Source organism: Erpetoichthys calabaricus, chromosome 4 (genome assembly GCF_900747795.2).
Source record: "Erpetoichthys calabaricus chromosome 4, fErpCal1.3, whole genome shotgun sequence".
Classification (NCBI taxonomy): Eukaryota; Metazoa; Chordata; class Cladistia; order Polypteriformes; family Polypteridae; genus Erpetoichthys; species Erpetoichthys calabaricus.
Genome location: NC_041397.2, coordinates 268,858,459 through 268,881,994, shown reverse-complemented (window position 1 = coordinate 268,881,994; position 23,536 = coordinate 268,858,459). Strand labels below are relative to the sequence as shown.

Sequence of the window (23,536 nt, the reverse complement as noted above, 5' to 3'; positions counted from 1 at the left end):
TGGTCCGTTGCAGTCCACTTCTATGCTGCAAGATTTGCTAATTTCCCTATATTTTCCTCTGGGCTTCTATGCTTGTACTTGACGCCAAAACGTTAATTTCTGCATTTATCCGTCAGACCGGGAACCAGTTCGCTACTTTCCGTAAACTGGTGAAAGGCTGGGGGTACGTATCCTATTGGCCGAGAAACCTAGGTTTACTCCGCCCATCCCCGGACAACGCTCTTGTGATTGGTCGATTGGGCCTCTTCACGCAGGGCGGCGCGTGCACTTTTTCATATTCTCGAACGGCATTTGGGTTATCTATTGATCGTAAGTTTTATCTCATCTTAAGCACTCTTTCTCAGGATTGAGCGCAATTTACGCTAACGGCGGTCAGCGGGTCGGAGTGACAAAGAGAGCGAGCCGAGAGACAGGGACGGAAAAATCCTAATTTGTCGGAGGGGGCATTAAAACAGATTTTTTTTAACCGTATCGCGGAGCTGGAAGAATAAGACTTTATTCCGAAGGTTTTTTTTTTTTTTTACTTAAAGCACTGCCTTTAGAAAGAACACGTCGGTCATTTGAAATAGTGTAATTTATAATCGGGAAATTGAAAAAAAATCATTTGAATTGTTGGTCGGATTGTGCAAAGGGAGCCGCCATGGCTGCTGCTGCCGGATCATTGAGTCTCCACCTCAGAATATGAAGTATTTTTTACATGTAGGCCTTAGGATTATTTTTGCTTTTAAACAGCAGGTTTAGAAGAAAACTCGCCTCAACTTTGGCTTTTCTTGTTCGTTTCTATTTTGTGTTCTACATAATCATTCGAAGGGATGGGTCTAAAAATCCTAAAGTAATTAAAAAAACATTTTTGGCTAACAAGGTCGAGTAGTTTCCATGAGGAATTTACATCAGAGAGACATTGGAGAATCTAATTTTGTTTGAAGGAAAATCCAGTCTGGTTAAAGGGATGATTTGAGTCTAAAGACTTGCTGCAGAGAGGAAAAAGAAGAGAGAAAGGAAACGATTCTAACGGGAAAGGACGAGGGAAGTGCTTTCATTTTTTATTTATCCCAAGACTTTATAATTAATGCCAGACGCTTCTTAAGGAGAATAATTACCAATAAAATACATCGGGGAAGAGAAACCCGAAGGCGACGAAAGCCAGAAAGGGGTTCGATAAAGGATTGCGAGAGAGGAGGGAGAGACCATGTCAGGACGGCCCAGAACCACCTCCTTCGCGGAGAGCTGCAAACCAGTGCAGCAGCCGTCTGCCTTCGGGAGCATGAAAGTCAGCAGTAAGTAGCTGCTCTCCTCTCTTTAGTTCCGCACCCGACTGCCGCTTTGCGCCGAGCATAGCCTGTTTAACTTTAAACACTGAGGTCTGATTGCCTCACCCTCATTCCCCGGAATATGCCGTTACTCCAGTGATTGTGGGCCGAGGACTTCCTGCTTGTTAAACACCATTCTTACTGAATTCCTTTAAGTATTGTGGAAATTCTGTTCGTTCGGTTTATGCGATCGACTGTCGGGGAAAGATGGACGGGCTGTTACCCCATACACAGCTTTCTAAGTGTGAACTGGACTGTTACGTACATATGTGAAGTGTGAATGCAGATTTAACGTGTTATGTATTACGGTATTTGTACATATGCAAGTACTATAGTCAAGGATGTAACGTATACTCGTGTAGATATGAAAATTTTATCGAAAGGTCCAAATGTGGTGTGTGTGTGTATATATGTGTGTCTCTGTCTATAAATGTATGTGTTTAATCAAAGGGTGATCTTTTCTAGAGGGCAGGAGTGCATTTCTTTTGTTTAGTTCATTAGGTGTGTGCAGTTGATGTTCACGGATGCGTACACATGTATGTATGTATGATTGTATACTGTATCTTAAGGAGTAACTCTGGTTAGGGTACTTCTCCTAGACACCTTCATAATGCGCCTTTTTAATGCTGGAAATGAATATATGCAGGAACAGTATGGAGTATTTGAAATAACTAATTGTATTGGTCGATAAATACAGTGTTCAGTTTGAGGAAATGTACACAGCGATGGACTGGCAGCCTTTACTCTTCAGGGTTAGTTCCTGCCTTGTGCCCACTGCGACAAACAAATGGCTTCAGCTCCCTGTGATAGTGTTTTGGATGAAACAGGCACAGAAAAATGAATGGCCCGAGTTAGAGAAAGGCTTTATCAGTATATACTGCATCTAAAAAGACAAATGCAATTCCATTTGGGGAAAAATACATTTTAAAAACAAACTATTTAACTGATGAACCTTTTATTAGGCGTTTTCCTTAAGTCTACTTGGTAGGTAATAGGCAGAGGTGTAGAATAAAGGGCAGAAACGGGCACAAATAAGGTTTTACATTAACTTATTTGGCAGACACCTTTATCCAAGGTGACCTGCAACATTTATGATACAATTGGAGTACAGGCAGGTCAAGTGACTTGCTCAGGGTCACACAGTATCAGTAAGAGGGATTCAAACCGACATCCTCATGATAAAACGGGTTTTAGGGCCAGAGCTGGCATGAAATGACAGCCTTTTGAGAAGATAATGGAAAATGTTTAATTATTGGTGTGCCTTTCAGTGGTTTTTAAGATATGAAAAGCAGGTTAAGAATAAAGCCGAGTTTATTTTTATTTTGAGGTGTCTTTTAATTCATTTGGTACAATGCATATGGACATTTTAGTTAATCAAGAGAGATGAAATCCTGTTGGTTCTCGAATCTTACTTTCAAAATACAAGCAAACTGTATTTTTTATATATGTCTTTTAATCTAACCCTAACTACACTTTTCTATAAAGCACAGATTCTAATATTCTGTACACATAGCGTGGAATGTTCAGTTGCTAACATGTATGTATTTAGTAAAATTTCTGCACATTTATGTACATACAGTATTTTTATAACATTCAATTTAGTTTTCAGTTCATGTCATTCTTGATAAGACTTTGAGCCCAGTACACAATGTAATAAAATCCCATGAGTATGAAAGAAATTCAACATAAACACAAGGCAATAATTTTGAAACAAACTGGGAAACTTCATATATGTGTGGATGTAGTCCTGTCCATTCACTTTAGCTGTACCCAAACTTGGAGTTGGCATCAGCTCTTAACTCTGTTTAAGATGTGTGTAAGGTTACAAAAAGGGAAGAGAAGCTGTATACAGAGTGTGAGGTTATTATTTGTTAGCAAATTGTAAGAGAAGTACATGGGCTTTATTTCACTTGTGGTGTTTGAGTATTTACACAGAGAGAGTCATTAATTCCCAAAATCAATTACTACTATTGGTGTTTGCTGTTAAATGTTTTCATAGGCATAGAAGAGTGCCAGATGGATCTGCAGAGAGAATTCTGTGGCAAACAGGTTGCACTCACTGGCTTAGATTTAGACATTACCATCTTGCTATAAATGTAAAAGAGTGAGTTGATGTTCAGTTTTTATTATGCTTTAGGTTTCCACCTAAGTTAAGGCCCTAACCCCCCCCCCACCCCCGTCTTATTTCTTGTTTATTGATTGTAGGCATGGATTGCAGTGCTTTGCTTGTCAGGGTGTAGTATGCATAAGATGACACTGCAGAGTGAGCTGCAGTCTTTTTTTTTTAAATGTAGTTTATTATCATGCAGCTTAATGTGTGATTTTTTTTTTTTGTTGTTGTTTCCCAGACATTTTTTGAAATATCTTTCTATTAAAGTTTTATATTAATCCCATCATTATACAGTAAAATAAAAAAACTCGCATAAACTTGTCACTTAGCATTCTGTTACTTCCTTTGTACAGTTTTTAGTTTGTAGCTGCTGCTGTTTTAAAAAACAGTGATTTGTTCACATTTCATAATTCTGGTGTCTCAGATTCAGAATGTGTAAAAATTTCTTTTTAAAAGTAAAAAAAAAAAAAGTTTATTTCCACTTTATAATTCTGAGTTCATTCTACTAGAGATTTATCAAGCCTGCTTGTTTCTCAATTAGTTGACTGAATAGCAGAAGCTTTGACTTTATTGTCGATCTATTTGGCTTTCAGTTTTAACATCTACAGATCCTTATTCATCTATACATCAGCTAGTTGGGACACCCAGTGTATTCTGATTTAGTGACATAACACTATGGTAACTTTAAAAAAAAAAAAAAAAAAAAATGAAAGAAAGTTAACGTTTATAGTCAATATTGTGACTCTGATAGAGTTGACACCTCTCTACACATTTCACTTGGGTTTGTTTTTGCATTCTATTTGGAGCTTCATGTTTGCTTTCGTCTTTATATGTGTTTTTTTTTTTTTTTTAACGGTCTAAAGGTACATGTGCATTGGTAAATTATTGTTGTGGCATGTGTTTTTCTATATTCTTCAGTGTATTCAGTGTTGACTTTGGGGTATGTTCCTACTTATCTCCCACTAATGCTGAGCTATTCTATTTTTTCCCCCTCAACCGTTCAGTGGGAAATGTACAAAGTAAGTTGATTGATACTGTAAATATAGTAACACTTGATCTTGAACTTGCACCTTCTAATTAAAAATATATGCTTAATTCTGTAATGGCAGTTATCTTGGCATGACCCTAAATGCTAAATAAGTTAATTAAAAATAAAATGTAGATGAATTATTTTTGTTTTCCAGAATGCTGACATAGTTTTACAGATAGTTACCTAGTGGTGTGTATGTTGAGAAAACTTTAGGCAGGTTTTAAAGATATTATCATAGCCTGGCAGCTGACCTATGTTGCACGACAGTAGTAGTATTCTGTCGTAAATGAAGGAGTAGCCTCAATAACGATACCATAAAGAGGCAGGTGGTGTGAATTACAAATTATTTAAAAGATGTAGGCATGATTATCCTGAAGAAATTATCCTGGGTATATTAGTATGGTCCCTAGTATGTTCAAAGAGAGAGAGAGAAATCTTACAATGCATTATTTTTAATATGTTGTTTGGTGGAAAGTACACAAATTGGAATTTTTCTGAAAGACTAAATACAGAGAGGGGGTCATAAGTAAAATAAGTCAGAGGGTGAGTGCTGGCTTTTTCTACAAATGTATAGTTTAACCCATTGTTTTTTATTCTAATTCTGCAGTATCCTTTCAGTTCATCGATGTCTAACTGACAGCTACAAGGCCACAGACTTTTATTGCAACCCACCTGCTAATTCATTATTGAGGCTTCCTTTTAAATAGAAATCCTTTTATTCAGGTAAAATGCATTAAATGTTGTTGATGGTTCCGTATATGAAAAAAACAATTTCTTTTTGTTTATATTACATAATATGGTATTGTTCATTGTATGTGTTTATTAGAGAAGATGACTTTGTCTAAGTGCCTTACCACTCATAGGTATGAGTTTACTGCCTTGGACAACCTGCCACTAAGCAAATTGAGAATTCTGTAATTTCAAACATGGCTATGTGAGAGGTAAACGGTAGTACTGTTTAAACGTGGCACTACCTGAAATGTGCAACACTATGTTCTTCAATATACATACCCCTCGTCAGTACTAATATCACTTCAGTCAGTTTTATAGCTGACATCTGGAGCTCTTATGTGAGCGTCAGGTTATTGTTGAGATTGACGACACATTCAGACTACAGATTGATTTAAAATGTGCTAGGAACTACATGGATTTGGGGTCCCTCTTCTGCTTCAAACCTGGAAATTTTTGTAGAGCATGAAATGATACAATATAATTTCCCCAAAACAGCTTCTTCGACTGTGATGGATATGTTACTGAGTCTAAAAAGTTAACTGTGCTTGTGGGTAATGCTTGAAACTGTGACAGTCCCAAGTAATCTTATGACTACAGTGCTATTATTCTTTATTACTGTATATATGAAAGATATTTGATCTATCTATCTATGAAAGATAAAACCCTCAAGTATAAACTGTGTGGTCAATAGCACTTATGTCTGCACACTCAATTGCTGTACTAAGGGTGCTACCATACCGGAAATTTTAAAAAGCTTATTAAAGGTAAGTTATACCTCTGAGCATTTCAAATATGGCTCACAACCTGCCCATATGTGGTACACAAACTCCAACTGCTGCATGGGCAGAAAAAAATCTCTAAATGCTAAAAACAGTGGGAATTTGGTGTTAGTGATAAATTTATTATGGTTTCTCATAAAAGTCAAATTCACTGTTTTCTTGATTTTCCCCCCACCACCCCAAAAAAAAAAATCCAAATGATGTGAAGATCACTAATATAGTAAATGGAAAGTGATTTGCAATCAACCACTCCCACCCTCTCAATTCCCAAGAGATCCTTTCCCAAGAATGATGTTAAAGTTATTCATTCAAGAGAGCCTTCTCATGAGCAGTGGTCCATGATAGACTGTCAGGCTTGGGCTTATGTCATATAAAGTGATGTAACAAGAAAATATGACAAATATGGAGATTTTGGGTTTGTATTCTAATACTGCTACAATGAACAATTACTTGAATACTTAAACATTCCCTTGATGGAGTTCAGATCTGAATGTTAGTCTCTGTTCATTACTGTCGGATGATATTTGTCAGATTTACCTAGGCATGCGGTGATCAGGTTTTTTAAGTCTGCTACCGATCACTGATTTCATGTTAGTTGGTTGGCCGGTTCTGTATATATAATATAAACTTACACACACAATCAATTTAATTACTATTGGCAATTAAACACTGCTTAAATGTAAATATACCTGCACTTATGTGTTTTAATCATTAATTACACTACAGCTATTTTTACTGTTAAAGTATACATTTACTATATTTACGTTTTTGTTTTTTTTCTTCAGTGTATCAGCTAGACATTCATAATTCTTGAGGTGTAATTATAAATATGGATTACCATTTTAATAGTACAGTACTTGTTTCTTACCAAAACACATACTGTATGATGCACAGCAACAAATAATAAACACAGTACAAATATTTAAGAAAGCTTCAAATGTTCATAAGTTGTTGTATCAGGAAGACACAAGACTAACATGCTTAACAGGTTTATAAATAAAAGACATTTTGCTGTTAAAATAACAAGACTATTGCTAATTAAGCAACAATTTCAGATTAATCTTTATTTTTTCTTTTTCCAATTAAAAAGCTGAGGCACTTAAAACAAGCCTGCAGTCCAAATCAGTTTTAATTAATTAATTTTAGTATGCGTTTTCAATAAAGGACAAAATGAAAAGGTCTGAATTCATTAAAGCAACTTTTCTTGCTGTTTAAATGCACATGCTGACTTCTCTGATTCCTTTTTTCGAGTTCCATACTCCACTTACTTTAGCCTTAACGTGAATATTCCAGTTGTCTCTGATGTTTTGTAAAACAAGGCTTGACTTGTTTTGTTTACAATACAGGAAGTTCACTGCAAAAAATAAATAAGATGTGTGCTGGGTCAATTACTGTAATAGCTTGTGTAAAGGAGCAGTGCAGCTAAATTACTGTAAAGGCTAGAAAAGCAGGGGCCGAAAGGATCGTTTTTTGTGATTGATCAACTTACCGATTGCCAATCAAGTTTTTAAGTGAAAATCTGGTGATTTAGATTGGCAGCTGATTGATCGGGGCATCTCTAGATTTCTATTTTCTGCATATTTTATGTCTGTAAATAATATCATAGAGTGCCTTCATAGGGTAAAGTCTGAAGAGACTGGGAGACCAGTGTGCCTCTTGATCCCAGCTGAGGATTTTATTTGACTGGGGCTTCAAAGTGAGAGGTAGCAAAACTTGTGTTCCTTAAATTCTCACATGGAGACAGTTGAAAGACAAATTCACCTTTGAATTTTGCACATCTCTAGTACATCAAAGCAGTTCCTTCTATTGGAGAATATTAATTTTGAACAGTACCGATCATGTTGTGCCAATAAGACATCTGTTGCTTTATGTGGTATTCTCCCTTTCACTGTTTATAATGTCCTGTTGGGTGTTTGACAGTGAGCTGTTTCTAATGGAGTGTTTTTATTTATTTATTTATTTTGGCTTGACAGTGTGCAGCTGTTGTTCGCACTTCATAATTTTTTGCCCCAAGAAGCAATGTGAATTTAAGTCCATTTATTGAAAACTGTTACTTTTATACTGCTTCTGTGAGCTGCAAAGGAGCCAAGTAAATGCAGTAGAATTATTTACTAAAATCTATTGTGTCGTCCCCCTCACCCCTGAAAAAAAGGCATACTATGTATCTCACAATCCTTTTGAATAAATTTAATGGGTAATAGCCTTTACCTGTAGCAGTAGGTACAAAGCAGATCCTCAAGGCAGTCAGTTTCACAGAGCATGGAGTAATGGAAGTCCGTTTTTTTGTTTTTTTTTCTCACGTGAAGGTATTCAGTGAAAAATGAAAAGTATAATTATTAAGGCGACATTAAATTTTCATGTGGTGTATTTTAAAAACACAAAAACTTCATGAGCAGTACTAATTCAAGGCACAAAGGTATGTCCCAATTGCATATAAAGACCTAACTGGAGGGACTACCTGTTTGCACGATCCAGTTCTGCTTTTTTTTTTTTACTTTGTATATATTTGAAGCAGACATATGATTTTAAATTCTGAATGACTTTATGAATATGTTAGATGAGATGTTTGAAATTCCAGTGCTTTTGTCCATTTCATTCTTAGTGTAACAACGCAGTTGTATATTTACATCAACTTTTGTCATATGTTGTTAACATCTGAATTTAGGTCATCAAGCTGGGGTGGGATTGGGAATATTTTATCTCAGTTTGGTAGAAGGGCAAGAGGAGCTTGCCATCTATATTTACAGTCGTTACAATGCCAGTCATAAATTAAATAACCTTACCTTATCATCCAAAGAATTCTGCTGGTTTCATGTTATACATTTATTATTGAATTTTGCTATGAATACAAAAACATGACATGTATAAGTTCTCATTTATTTGTTTGTGATAGCTTTTAAGTATGTTTGAACAGTTTGACAAATATCAGCTTTAAAAAGAATAAGGTTTTAATCCTGCAATGTAAATGTATCCTTGATGTTGCAATTTGCAGCAACTATGCAATAGTCACACAGTTTTCTTTTTTTGCCTTTTATCTTAGCAGTGTCTTTTTTAATGTTAGCCAATCATTCATTGTGTCTTTTCTTTAACTTATTGACTCTACTCAGGTTTTTCGCCTTGCTTGTACTTTTTAACCTAGATTTTTGCCTGTGATTTGCACATAGAATCTTTAACCTCACTTAGTTTTTATAGTTAATCTTGCATTGATCATTGCTTTCCAGCTCAGTCTCTTGCCAATTTACCGGCCTCATGTTATTAAAATTGATTGATGTTAACATAAAACCACTAACATTTTTTAATTCTTACCTTGGGAGAAAATCTTTAACTATTAATGACTAGATGCTAACCCTAAGGTAAAGGATGAGTGTGTAAGGGAGTGCTTAAGTGGGTAATCTTAAACTTTTCTTATACAAGCTTGTCATACTAATGTACTAAAATGTGTTATGTCACAAAACATATTGTAAATTTTATTGATTTGATAAATATGCACATCAAAGAAAAGTCCTGTTTATGTGGTGTTTTTTAAAACAGAAGAGCTTCCTTCCATCTATTTTATTTAAGAAACAGCAAATTTCCAGTACCTGGTTTTGGGTGGCTAAAGTCTGTCTTTGTAGCATCAAACACAATGGAGTAGCAAATGGCACAGACGCTCACAATCTCACAGAGACATTTTGGAGTTGCAAATTAATCTCACAAACACATTCAGGGTCCTGTGGCTGAAAAGTTATGCTTGGATCATTCTGTGTTCCCAGGTCCAAGAAAAAACTGAGCCTGGCCTTGCTTAGCTTGCAGGATCAGATGAGAGATGTAGAGCAAGGTTCAACTTTGAGGTATACAAAATATCCCTAGAAATGGATATCAGAAAGGAAATAAAGGAAGATCAGATGGGTAGAGCTCTTGGAATGAATGAAGGAGAAGAGAGTGGTGATGTAATTGTATTAGAGGCTTCTTGGTAGAAGGAAAGAAAAAGAATATCCAGGGAAAAGGTAGCTGGATGATTTGTCAAGGATGGAAATCGGTGGGTGAGAATGGTACAACATGGTAATGGAGGCTTGGACCCTGCATGAGCTGTAATGCTAAAGAGACTGATAAAATAAATCTGACATACAGTTTAGGGATTTGGGAGAAAATAATCCGTAGCAACGATATTTTGAAGACATGTGAAAGCGTGTAAACTTCAAAAATCCTTTTTGAAGAAGTTTAATTCTTTTTGTTGTATAGTTCAGTTTGCTAGATAGTGTAACAATGCTACAATGTGTTGGGTACTTTAGAGTTGTGTCCGCATTCTGTCTCCTCATAACAGGTTAGCTTATTTACAGTGTAGTCTTGTAAATTCAGAGCTCATTGAGTGCTGATTCTGTTCTTCCTGTCATGTAATAATTTAATGCCTGGTGGAAAACCATGTTGGCTAGACTTAATTTCACCAACAATAAAAAACTATTTGTTTATGAAACAAGCATATATTGTAGTATCTAATGTCTTTATACATTGAAATAATCATTTGTTTTAGGAATTAAGTGAAAATTATGCCCCAACAACACACATTCAGCTCGGAAAACCCACATATTCTTCCATGTCAGCACAATATCTAAAGGGGGAGTATAAGAATAAATAAAACTGCACACCATTGCTGTCATGTAGAATTCAAGAGGAGTATAAGTTTTATTCATAGACAGGTTTATTGCTGATGAGAGAATACAGACCGTTTTAGTTGTCTGTAAAAATGCTCATTAAGTAATGTGACATTTCAGAATATTTATAGTAACTGAAGGTACCTAACCAAATATAATGTGTACATTAAGCATTAAGTCGGTGATTTGTATTGCAAAATTCTTAACATTTTGAATAATTTTTCAATATTTGGTGGGATTATTGCACATTTTTTTATTTCATTAAATACACTTATATAAGTTGGATTTTCTGTAGGATTTGAACATTCCTGCAATACAGAGAATTTTTACTTGCTACTTATTAAACTGAAATATTTTATCTTCATTATTAATAAAGGTAACAGTTGTGTAAAGGTGGATACCTTGAAAAGTAAAAGTTTTCAGTGAAATAATTGTGATCTCTTGCAGTACCTCCAAAATAACACAGTATGTAATAATGCAAATGTAAAGGTACAAATTCATGAGTATATTATGGTATGGACAATAGAACTGACGGTCACGGTGTGAGTAACAAAGTTAGCACTTTTCTCTTGAGAAAAGCAGAGGCTTCCGGTAGCAGCAGCAGTTATACTAGTAAGCGTTGGACAGTAATATAGACCACACAGCAGTACGCAGCTTACATGTAGTGTGGCATCTGTGTGGTGTTATGGTACATTCTTTTGGAGATTGATTGTGCCATCACTGGGTTTAAACTGATATTGCATGTACCTGAGCAAGTTAAACTGCCTGTGCACAAGTTTGAAACAACAAAACAATGTAAGCAGTTTTTACTTTATCCAAGGTAGCTTACAACAATTAAGACATCAGCCAAAAAATAAGTATGAATAAACATATACTTTGTGTGTATTTTTTTTGTAAGTGAGTGGTGTTGCCTTCTGACACAGTGTGGCATGTGGTGGTGAAACTGTGTAGGTGGAAAAAAGAAGGTGAAGAATGAACCATGGGCTTTCTTTTTGCTGATATTCCTTTTAGAAAAAAAAAAAAAGCATTTTTTAGTACAACTTTAAAAAATGCTGGCACATGTACTGAATCACTTAGACATTCTTGCATGTACTGTATGTTGTTACCAAAATGTTCATGTAATAAAGATTACACACTAATGTGAAAACTCTCATTGCTCCAGTTCAATTGAATAAAAATACACATTTAAACTTCCCTGAAATTGCATTGCAAAGGTTTTGTATACTTGGACTACAAACTTCACCACCAGCATCAATTAGATGTAGGGAAAGGAGCATATGTGAGATGGCACGTTGTGGACAGATTGTGCCATGTGTAAAAAGCACGGTAGTGTCTTTGTGAATATGGAAAGACCAGTGGGACATTGTACTTGGCCACATATGAGGTGCCTTTAGGGGAAAAAAAATGATTTGAGTACAGCTATATCAAAGCGTGGCACACATATTTGAATTGCACACCCCCAGTTTTACGACAGATCCATACACAAGCAACCAAAGCCCACTGTTTGTTCCTGCTTTTGCATACATTCTCTGCGATGCTATCTGCACATTGTAATGTTTTAACACAGTTTGGAATACAAAGGACACAGCTAGCATCAACTTGGTGTTTTGGACCACCAAGTGGCATGCTGACCACCACACACCATCTCATGCCTTCTTTTCCCCATGTTAAATTGGTTAAGGTATGTACTTAGTATACCGACAGCTTTGCTGCCCTCAGAGATTTGGAACACTTTGGTGCTGGCTGTGTGGTTTATATTCAAAGTTGTGCAAAAACTTTACACACAAGGTTGTAAAGTGTGGACTTTTTATTTAGGAGGTTTTTGCACTGCTGAAATGCATCTTTCATTCTAAAATAGAATTTATTATTTGGTAATTTTTTTTTCTCTATTTGATTTGTTTAATTTGCTGTTTAGATGATTGTCAAAGTAAAATTAAATCTTCTTTGGTCTCAAGTTTAATATGAAATTCCAGTAATTGTTTGGATATAAATTAAGTCAGTTAGCCAGTATTTTTTTTAATCCAGCATCTTACCATACTTTGAACTCCTTGCTTTCTTCATCTCGCTGATTTATACTGTCTGCCTACTGTTGCATCTGACGGTACTATCAGTTATGTCTGTGCGTATAACAGATCAAGTACGCTATTAGTGTCTGCTTAAAGCAGTAATGTTGAATATGAAAACTATTTTTTTCCTCTAGCATAAGCCACATTTGCAATAATAATGTACTTTCTTTACCCTTCTGATATTCCTTTGAGGATTACATTATACGTTAGGAAATTCATGTGTTTCAGTATGTAATGAACTTATGAAATTTTAGTTAGTGGATTTCCACAATGACCCAAAGTCATGCTGTCTGATCAACAGTTGTCTCTATTTTGCTGTGGTACAAATATGTGGGTATGGTCATGCTTGTGTGCGCCTAAAATAGCCAAGAATTTATCCAGTTTGAGGTAGGGTTTCTTTCTTATACATATTGGATCTTTGTGATTATGACTTCTATTCTCTTGATCTTGTATTGGAAAAGGAGATCAGAGGATGAATGGCTGTTCAAATAGAGGAACTCTCTGTGATTGAATCAGTATTCTCTGTATTTGCAGTTTTCCTGGGTATCACACTTCTTTTGTTTTGTAAGGATACCGGACAGTCTTTTGAATTGCTGATTTGTGATGTTACTTTGAGAGTTAGGTGATGGATTCTGCCTCAGTTGCTTTTGCCTCTTCGGAAATGCCTCAGTGGCCCCACCTTTCCTTTGCATTTTTTTTCCCCTCTTCTGTAGCTCAAGCAAAGCTTGATGTTGTCTCTTTATAGGGGGCCCAGCTACCTCAGATAAAGTTTCTGTTTGCATTTAAAAGTGTCACTACTGTGATTCATTCTCATAGGTGCCTGTTTGACCTCTGGAACATGACTTTTCTTTCCTTCTCTAGCTGTCATGTACAGCTCACAGGCTGAGGGTGTGTGGATTTGGAGTATATGAAGACATATTGACTGTTTACCCAGCCCTGTGCTTATATTTCTGGAGATAACATGAAAAATTTGTTTTGATGATCGGTAAAGTGTGCACTTTTACCACTGGAAGTGAAGAAACTGATCATGAAATTGCCATTGTGTGGATTTGTGAATCTGGTTTCTGATTTATGATGTCACAAGGCAACTTCAAAGATGACTGGATGCTGTAAGCGACTGTTTGAGCAGCAACATCGATAGTTCTAGGAACAAGAGAAATTCCCCCAAAAATTTGTGGATTTGAGCGAGACGTCATTTTTGATCATTATTTGAAGGAAACATTTTACAACTTGGAAAGTAGGGTTGTTGTAATGGAAACCTCCTTTTTTCCTCATTGACAAACTAGCCAGTCTTCAGCTTCAAGTCTGTTTTCCTAAAAGAAAAACACCCTAATACCCCAATAGTTCTGTAATTATTACAATATTAGCTTTATCTATCTATCTATCTATCTATCTATCTATCTATCTATCTATCTATCTATCTATCTATCTATCTATCTATCTATCTATCTATCTAATCTCTTAATGTTTAGAGTATTTTAGTTTTGTATTAAGCTTGATAATGAGCAGTCTGATTCTTGTCACATGGTGCTTTGAAAGATCATAGTCTGGTCTGAAAGTGGGTAAAAATGAATTGCTTTACTAACACACAAGCAGTACATAGCTTTTTTTTTTTTTTTTTTTTTTTTTTTTTTAATAAAATAGTTTTAAGGCTTGAAACGTGAGTTGCGAGTAAAAACAATGTTAGCAACTAAAAATGACAGTACATAAAAGATCTGGTGGTACAACTGAGTTGCATTTGTAAAATTAGTATTTTGTAGGTGGCTGGAATGGTCAGACTGTAGATGGGAACAGAGTTCCCCATCTACACTTTTTTTAACTTGCGTTTTTGCTGTAGTTTTGATGGTTAACCTCCTCATTTGGGTAGTCCCAGAAAATGATCATTAAACTGGTGGTGGGGATGATAATAGTCTGGAACATTAGTTGTTCCGTGGGAAGTGCATTGTTCCACTTCTGGCATTCCAACAGGTGGAACTGAACCTCCCTTAAGCCCCTGAGTCATGGTGCAGTGTGGTGATATTGAAATACTTAGGAAATTTGATACTGTGCCAAGAAGTCATATGCTAGTCATGCAATCTGCCATCCCCTAAGATTACTAGTCAGACATCTTCCTAGAAGAAGGGATCTCGGAACTGCAGTTGTTAAGTCAGATTTTCTCTCCAATTCAGTTTTGTGGAATGTGCTGGAAGCCTGATGCAACAGGGAACAGACTGAGAGTGAGCAAAACAATAATGTACTTGCTCTTAAGGATTGATATTAGCTTTTGTTTGTTTACAGGGCTCAACATTTCAAGGTTGCCATTGGTCACCATGTTGAGGCAGTTGGCAACCACTTTATGGCTCCTTGTTTCCAAGAATGTTAACCACTTTGGTGATGCACTGATTTTTCTGCAGCAAATCAAAAATTGTCAGTTTTTGCTAATTATATGTAATTGGCAGATTGGCACTTAACCTCCCAATTATTAGTTGTTTTTCTCAATTAAAATAAAACATAAGCTGTGCTCCTGCGCATTGAACCTCCTGGCTTTTGTTTATATGGGCAAAGCAAGTTCAATGGTGTAAAGACTGGCCACCATGCAAGATTGTATGAGCCGTTTGTGCATGTAACAGGAATAGTAAAAGTTTCACTTTCAGTGAGAGAGATGAATGTGAAAGACTGAAAAATTCCACAAAACCCATAGCCACTAAAGCGTCTGCTGTGTGGAAGTATATTAAAGTAATTTGAAAGATCTACTAACTGTAGCATATCCTGGGAAAAAGTTGGCTGAGATGGAACTAAAGCAAAGATGTTTTTTTTTTTTTTTTTTTCCCCCTGTAAATTTAATAACCCATTTAAGATAACATCACAGGGATGAATACGCTGACTTAACAACTTTTGTTACATACAAATAAAAACTATGGCATTTTGACAGGTGTGTTCTCTGCATTTTGATTGTTTATTCAAAGCACTAGAGTATTGTTATCTTATTAATCCATATGTTACTAGTAATAATTTTTGAATGTAAATGCAAGGTGCAGAGTGGAATCATATTCAGTGCACTTTAAATACTGAAAATTAAGGATGCAAACATTTAGAAATAACTCTTTTGCACTTAAAACTTCAACTACTAAACAATTGCTCAATAAGTTGAATTATACAACCCCAATCCTCCCTTGCTAGGTCTGAACAAGTCGTGTGACACAAAGATGGCATGTTAATGTGATATATTTCAGCGGGCTGGCATATAATTGCATAGCATCTTAATTACTTAAGATATTGGTTGCCATTTTGAACAGCCTTTATTTTCAGTTTTGGCATTTGAACTTTGATAACTGGTTGGTAAGCCACTTTTAAGTTAGTGTTGAGTCCTGGTTTATATGTATGTATGAATGGACTACAATATGTCAGTTTCTTTTTAGGTGTAAATCTCATCCATACAACAAGAGATAGATAGATAGATAGATAGATAGATAGATACTTTATTAATCCCAAGGGGAAATTCACATACTCCAGCAGCAGCATACTGATACAAAAAACAATATTAAATTAAAGATTGATAACAATGCAGGTAAAAAGAGACAATAACTTTGTATAAAGTTAACGTTTATCCCCCCGGGTGGAATTGAAGAGTCGCATAGTTTGGGGGAGGAACGATCTTCTCAGTCTGTCAGTGGAGCAGGACAGTGACAGCAGTCTGTTGCTGAAGCTGCTCTTCTGTCTGGAGATGACGCTATTTAGTGGATGCAGTGGATTCGCCATAATTGATAGGAGCTTGCTGAGCGCCCGTCGCTCTGCCACAGATGTTAAGCTGTCCAGCTCCATGCCAACAATAGAGCCTGCCTTCCTCACCAGTTTGTCCAGGCGTGAGGCGTCCTTCTTCTTAATGCTGCCTCCCCAGCACACCACCGCGTAGAAGAGGGCGCTTGCCACAACCGTCTGATAGAACATCTGCAGCATCTTATTGCAGATGTTGAAGGACGCCAGCCTTCTAAGGAAGTATAACCGGCTCTGTCCTTTCTTACACAGAGCATCAGTATTGGCAGTCCAGTCTAATTTATCATCCATCTGCACTCCCAGGTATTTATAGGTCTGCACCATCTGCACACAGTCACCTCTGATGATCACGGGGTCCATGAGGGGTCTGGGCCTCCTAAAATCCACCACCAGCTCCTTGGTTTTGCTGGTGTTCAGGTGTAGGTGGTTTGAGTCGCACCATTTAACAAAGTCCTTGATTAGGTCCCTATACTCCTTCTCCTGCCCACTCCTGATGCAGCCCACGATAGTAGTGTCGTCAGCGAACTTTTGCACGTGGCAGGACTCCGAGTTGTATTGGAAGTCCGATGTATATAGGCTGAATAGGACCGGAGAAAGTACAGTCCCCTGTGGCACTCCTGTGTTGCTGACCACAATGTCAGATGTGTAGTTCCCGAGACGCACATACTGAGGTCTGTCTTTAAGATAGTCCACGATCCATGCCACCAGGTATGAATCTACTCCCATCTCTGTCAGCTTGTCCCTAAGGAGCAGGGGTTGGATTGTGTTGAAGGCGCTAGAGAAGTCTAGAAACATAATTCTTACAGCACCACTGCCTCTGTCCAAGTGGGAGAGGGAGCGGTGTAGCATATAGATGATGGCATCCTCCACTCCCACCTTCTCCTGATATGCAAACTGCAGAGGGTCGAGGGCATGTTGAACCTGTGGCCTCAGGTGGTGAAGCAGGAGCCTCTCCATGGTCTTCATCACATGTGATGTCAGAGCAACAGGCTGGAAATCATTCAGCTCACTAGGACGTGATACCTTTGGGACTGGTGTGATGCAAGATGTTTTCCAAAGCCTTGGTACTCTCCCCTGTTCCAGGCTCAGGTTGAAGATGCACTGTAGAGGATCCCCCAGCTCTGATGCACAGACCTTCAGCAGTCGTGGCGATACTCCATCTGGACCCGCTGCTTTGCTGGCACGAAGTCTCCTCAGCTCTCTGCTCACCTGCGCTGTTGTAATTGTGGGTGGGGATGTCTCTCCTATGCTGGTATCAGCAGAAGGATGTGTGGAGGGTGCAGTACTCCGAGGTGTGAGTGAGAGTGGGTTAGGGTGGTCAAACCTGTTAAAGAAGTTGTTCATTTGGTCTGCTCTCTTCACGTCTCTCTCGATGGTGGCACCCCGCTTCGAGCTGCAGCCATTGATGATTTTCATCCCATCCTACACTTCCTTCATGCTGTTATTCTGCAACTTCTGCTCCAGCTTTCTCCTGAACTGCTCCTTCGCCGCCCTGAGCTTTTCTGTAAGTCTTCACAAGGTTTTCACATACTGTTGCTGATATTTTGGCCCATTCCTCCATGCAGATCTCCTCTAGAGCAGTGATGTTTTGGGGCTGTCGCTGGGCAACACGGACTTTCAACTAACTCCAAAGATTTTCTATGGGGATGAGATCTGGAGACTGGCTAGGCTACTTCAGGACCTTGAAATGCTTCTTACGAAGCTACTCCTTCATTACCCGGGCGGTGTGTTTTGGGATCATTGTCATGCTGAAAGACCCAGCCACGTTTCATCTTCAATGCCCTTGCTGATGGAAGGAGGTTTTCACTCAAAATCTGATGGTACATGGCCCCATTCATTCTTTCCTTTACACGGATCAGTTGTCCTGGTCCTTTTGCAGAAAAACAGCCCCAAAGCATGATGTTTCCACCCCCATGCTTTACAGTAGGTATGGTGTTCTTTGGATGCAACTCACGACGAGTAGAGTTTTTACCAAAAGTTCTATTTTGGTTTCATCTGACCATATGACATTCTCCCAATCCTCTTCTGGATCATCCAAATGCTCTCTAGCAAACTTCAGATGGGCCTGCACATGTACTGGCTTAAGCAGGGGGACACGTCTGGCACTGCAGGATTTGAGTCCCTGGCGGCGTAGTGTGTTACTGATGGTAGCCTTTGTTACTTTGGTCCCAGCTCTCTGCAGGTCATTCACTAGGTCCCCCTGTGTGGTTCTGGGATTTTTGCTCACCGTTCTTGTGATCATTTTGACCCCACGGGAAGAGATCTTGCGTGGAGCCCCAGATCGAGGGAGATTATCAGTGGTCTTGTATGTCTTCCATTTTCTAATAATTGCTCCCACAGTTGATTTCTTCACACCAAGCTGCTCACCTATTGCAGATTCAGTCTTCCCAGCCTGGTGCAGGTCTACAATTTTGTTTCTGGTGTCCTTTGACAGCTCTTTGGTCTTGGCCATAGTGGAGTTTGGAGTGTGACTGTTTGAGGTTGTGGACAGGTGTCTTTTATATTGATAACGAGTTCAAACAGGTGCCATTAATACAGGTAACGAGTGGAGGACAGAGGAGCCTCTTACAGAAGAAGTTGCAGGTCTGTGAGAGCCAGAAATCTTGCTTGTTTGTAGGTGACCAAATACTTATTTTCCACCATAATTTGCAAATAAATTCTTTAAAAATCAGACAATGTGATTTTTCTGGATTTGTTTTCTCATTTTGTCTCTCATAGTTGAGGTATACCTATGATGAAAATTACAGGCCTCTCTCATCTTTTTAAGTGGGAGAACTTGCACAATTGGTGGCTGACTAAATACTTTTTTGCCCCACTGTAGGTAGGACCCTCACTCTTGGTTTGTAGTGAGGCTGAAGAAGAACCAGGTTATGATCTGCTTTCCCAAGCGCAGGCAGTGGGGTGGCACTGTATGCGTCTTTAACGTTTGCATACAGTAGGTTAATAGTCCTCCACATACTGGGAGAAGGCAGGTAATGTTTTGTCCAGTGTCACATGGTTAAAGTCTCCAGCGATTAGCACAAGCGCCTCAGGGTGCTGCATTTGTAACTTAGCAACAGCAGAATGGATGATGTCACCCTCTGTCTCAACGTCCGCCCGAGGAGGGATGTAAACAATAACAACAATGACGTGTCCAAACTCTCTGAGCAAGTAATAGGGACACAGACTTACGGCCAACAGTTCGATGTCCCTGCAGCAAGTGGAGACTTTGACGTTAACATGTCCAGAGTTACACCACCGTGTATTAACATAGAGAGCGAGTCCTCCTCCTTTGTGCTTCCTGCAGGTACTTGTATCTCTGTCCGCTCTAACTGTGCTAAACCCGGGTAGCTCCACGTTAGCATCTGGGATGGTGGTAGTTACCCACGTTTCGCAAAAGCACGACAAACTGTATTCTCTGTAGGTTCTGACATTTTTCACCAGTGCAGCCAGTTTGTCGATCTTATTTGGTAGTGAGTTCACATTTCCCAGAATCACAGAAGGCACTGAAGGCTTAAAACACCACTTTCTCGCAAGCCGCTTCATTTGTAGCTTAGTGCCGGCTCTGCTGCCACGATACCGCCTTCTTACCTCGTCGGGTAAATAGGGAACCACACCGGCACTAGCATTTGTTCTCGGCGCTCAAAGTGGAGTACTTGAATAGACGAGTCTCGGCGTGTAAAAATCCATGCCCATGTTGTAAAAGTAAGTGTGTCCAGGGAACGAATCGACATAAAATAAAGTGATAGGAGTGATTAATAAAAGAGAGAAAAATAAAAGTAGAAAAATAAAGTCATACACGAAGCTGCTGAAAAGATGGGTTTTATGATCATTATGCATTGCCTAATTCATCTTATGGGCATGTACAGAATTTATTCACTGATATTTTCTTTATGTATCTAAACAAATTAATGTCTTAAAATCAATACTTATCAAACATTATAGTTTAACTCTTTTAGAGCTAATTTTTTTTTGTTTCTTTTCTCCCAGGGCTGAATATTTTTCCAAAAACTAACTTTTTAAAAAAAAAGAACACAAAGCAATTGAAATCAACAAAAAATATTTATTTTTGACAAATGTTACTGTCTTGCATGTTGTATGAGCCTGCATACTCTATGATTTCACATACATATCGCATACATTTTACACAGCAAAGTCCTGTAAAGTCTGATCTCGCTCAAAGCAGCCAATTTCAGTCATTGCCCCATTGCACTGCTTACAATATGTGTTGCTTTGGTGCCTACTTTTCAATTGCCTGTTGCTGCACTTTCTCACATATATTGTTAGTGTGTACTGTAGAGAGACAAGTCACCCGTTTGCCATCGTGCCATGCCACTGTCACCAAGTTTTCTGCCCGCATGAAAACTGTATTGTCACCTCTTTTCATCTTCAGCCTGTCTGGCTTCAACTGTGAAGCCATGTGTATCCTGTTCACCCTCACTGTGCCACAAGCTCCAATTCCTTTGCTCTATAGCTCCATGAACAATTATGGGCATGTATAAAAATTGTCCAAATGTACACAACATGACCCAAATGTTCATAGCCCTGAAGTAGCTCCAGCACAACTTGACTTGTCAAGGGACAGTTCTCTCTTTGAAAGAAATACTTTCCTGTATATGTGATTACTTTCAGGCAGAAACCAGTGTTTGCTTCTGCCAGTACAAAATCTTTTATGCCATACTTTGTGGACTTGTCTGGCATATATTTGCAGAAAAAAAGATGTCCCTTTTATTTTATCATAGATTCATGCACAGACAAATCACAGCCAGGCTGATAAAATTGTTTCTATGTTGGTTCCACAATGTCAAGCAGGAGCTGAACTTTATGCATGGCGTTATAGCCTGACTCACTCTCTTGTTCGATCTCCTGAACACTGTCAATAAAATCCGATTCTGAAAAATCAGAGTCCGACTCCGCGATAATGCGCAAAACATTGTCTGCCGAGTGTTTTCTGCATTCGCTTCGCTCCCTTGTGACATGTCGATGCCATCTTGCCATTGTTTACATTTCACAACTCATGCACACGCAAGGATTAATTGCCGAGTCAATGAGTCTAGCATTCCTCCAAGCACAGAGGGAATGCCTACGACGTGACAGTGAGTTTTGTCGCCATTAACAGCTGATTGTCGCCCTCTATCCCTGGATGTCGACTTTTGTCGACATTCGCCCTAAACTCCTCCTGTCGACAAAAGTCGACATCCGCCCTAAAAGAGTTAATGTCATTGTTTCATGAATTAGTAAAGACCACAATTATAACTTTTTCATTTACAACATCTTGTTTGCAAAAAGTTGTTTAAAGCCGCTTTTTAACATTGCGTTTTTGGATCAGCTTTATCATCCAACTACTTGTACGGTTTTTGTATTTTTGCTGTTCTGAGGTTAGTTTGTGTCAGCATATTCAGGAATCTTTAGCTGGTTACCTCTTTGAAAAGTAAGATTTAATTTAGTTAATAGAAATGTCCAAAGTTATAGAAGACTAAATGATGGATGACAGTAATTTTTAAAATTTCTTTCTCCTTTTTAAAGGTTAATCTGTAATTTCAGAATTCCTGTACTACATTTTTATTGTGTTGTTTCCAAGGTAGCTCAGATTAGTGGTTAGGTGCTTCTATTACTTATGTCTGTAGATGTATCCCGAGTTACTTATAGAGTAAGACTGGTCTTACTCTATCCTGTGTGGATGGAGCAGTGGAATCAGCACTTTATGTCAAACTGGTGATGCATGAGCTTAAATGGGTTTTTTGGCATCTTCTTTGGCTGCTCTGCCTCATCGTGGCACTATGTGGTACCAGCTGCTTTGCTCTTTTTGCCCGAGTATACATGCGCACAAGGCAAGGCATCTAATATAGCTCCTCTCACCCGGCACCAGAGGTAGCTCATCTGTCACACTATCTCCCAGAACTTCACCGTAAGCTGACCCAAGGCCATGGTCCACATCCATGGCTCGCCGGCAGCTACACTTCCAGGCTGATGGGCTTTTAGCCAGCTTCTGCAGGTATCCCCACCCTTTCTAACATGTGCTTGGCCACCCGAGGAATGTATCCCTCTTAGATTTGGACCCAGGAGTGCATTAATAAAAAAATGCGTAATAGTAGTGATGATATATAGAACCACACTAACAAATATAAAAATGGCAGAAGTCATGTCTGGAACAGCTTTGTGTTGTAAAGCAGAGAATTTTAGTGAATGATTGCAGGAATTGCATTTCTTATAAAGAAAAAAAAAGCCAAGCACACATGTAGCCGCCACCTTTTTTTTTTTTTTTTTTTTTTTGTCAGTTTATCTTGTTATGAAGTTAAGTTCAAAAATAAGTTTGTGCATGTTATGAGAGCACAAAGATGTTAAAACATCTTAACAAAGTCTGTTTTACAACAGCTCTGAAATAATGGAGTAATGTAAAATAGACAAAATTAATTTCCCACAGAAAGCTTTAAAGTTTGGATGGATGTAAAAATGGGAGAGAGCGATTTCAACAATTAAAGCACCAGGAGTTTGACATTTGAAATATTGAATGAATTTGATTCATCCATTAAATTACTCTTTAGTAAGTTTATTTAACCTGCTAATAATGCAAATATAAATCTTACAACAGCAAATGTTACAAACCTAACAGATTAATGCTCTGACAAACCAGATTTTAAAAGTTTGTTGGAAAACCACTTTAAACAGTTTAAGTGAAAATATCCAGAATTATCCTTCAATTCATAAATTCAGCATTACAGATAAAATGTTTGAATTTTTATTTTTAGTATTGATTTTAAGCAGTATTTTTAAGTTACTGGAGAGAAAATCTTCTTATATAATACGCTACCATGGCTGTCCGTTTGTCTGTCCAGGATTTTAAATTACCTGTAGCTCACAAACCGTTTGACCTATTGACCTGAAATTTGGTACACACATACTAAGTGACGTCTACTATTCGCTTTCAGGGTGGTGATTGAATTCCAGGGTTATTCTTATTTTTATTTCTATTTTATTCTAGAATCAACTCTCGGCAGCGGCCAGCAGGGCGGCCATGTGGCACATGCATATGGGAGCCTTTCTCATCCCTATCACTTTCGCTGTTGCTTCCCCTACCTGTTAAATCATTCTTGAGGCAGATTGAAGACTTAAATGCCAGCTTAAGTGAAAAATTAAAGAAAACGT

At 38.1% G+C, this 23,536-nt stretch overlaps 1 protein-coding gene across 4 annotated transcripts in view; it reads left to right on the top strand.

Annotated features, from left to right (window-relative positions):
* Nucleotides 1-274: 274 nt before the first annotated feature.
* Nucleotides 275-23,536, top strand: part of gsk3ba (glycogen synthase kinase 3 beta, genome duplicate a) — a 259,902-nt gene continuing 236,640 nt past the window's right edge. Inside the window, exon 1 of one of the 4 annotated variants that reach the window (XM_051926207.1) lies at nucleotides 275-1,277. In XM_051926207.1, the coding sequence (XP_051782167.1) occupies nucleotides 1,190-1,277 (88 nt within the window). In that variant the 5' untranslated portion in view covers nucleotides 275-1,189. The remainder of the gene's footprint in view (nucleotides 1,278-23,536) is intronic. The other 3 variants (XM_051926208.1, XM_028800773.2, XM_028800774.2) reach the window with 3 other exon arrangements.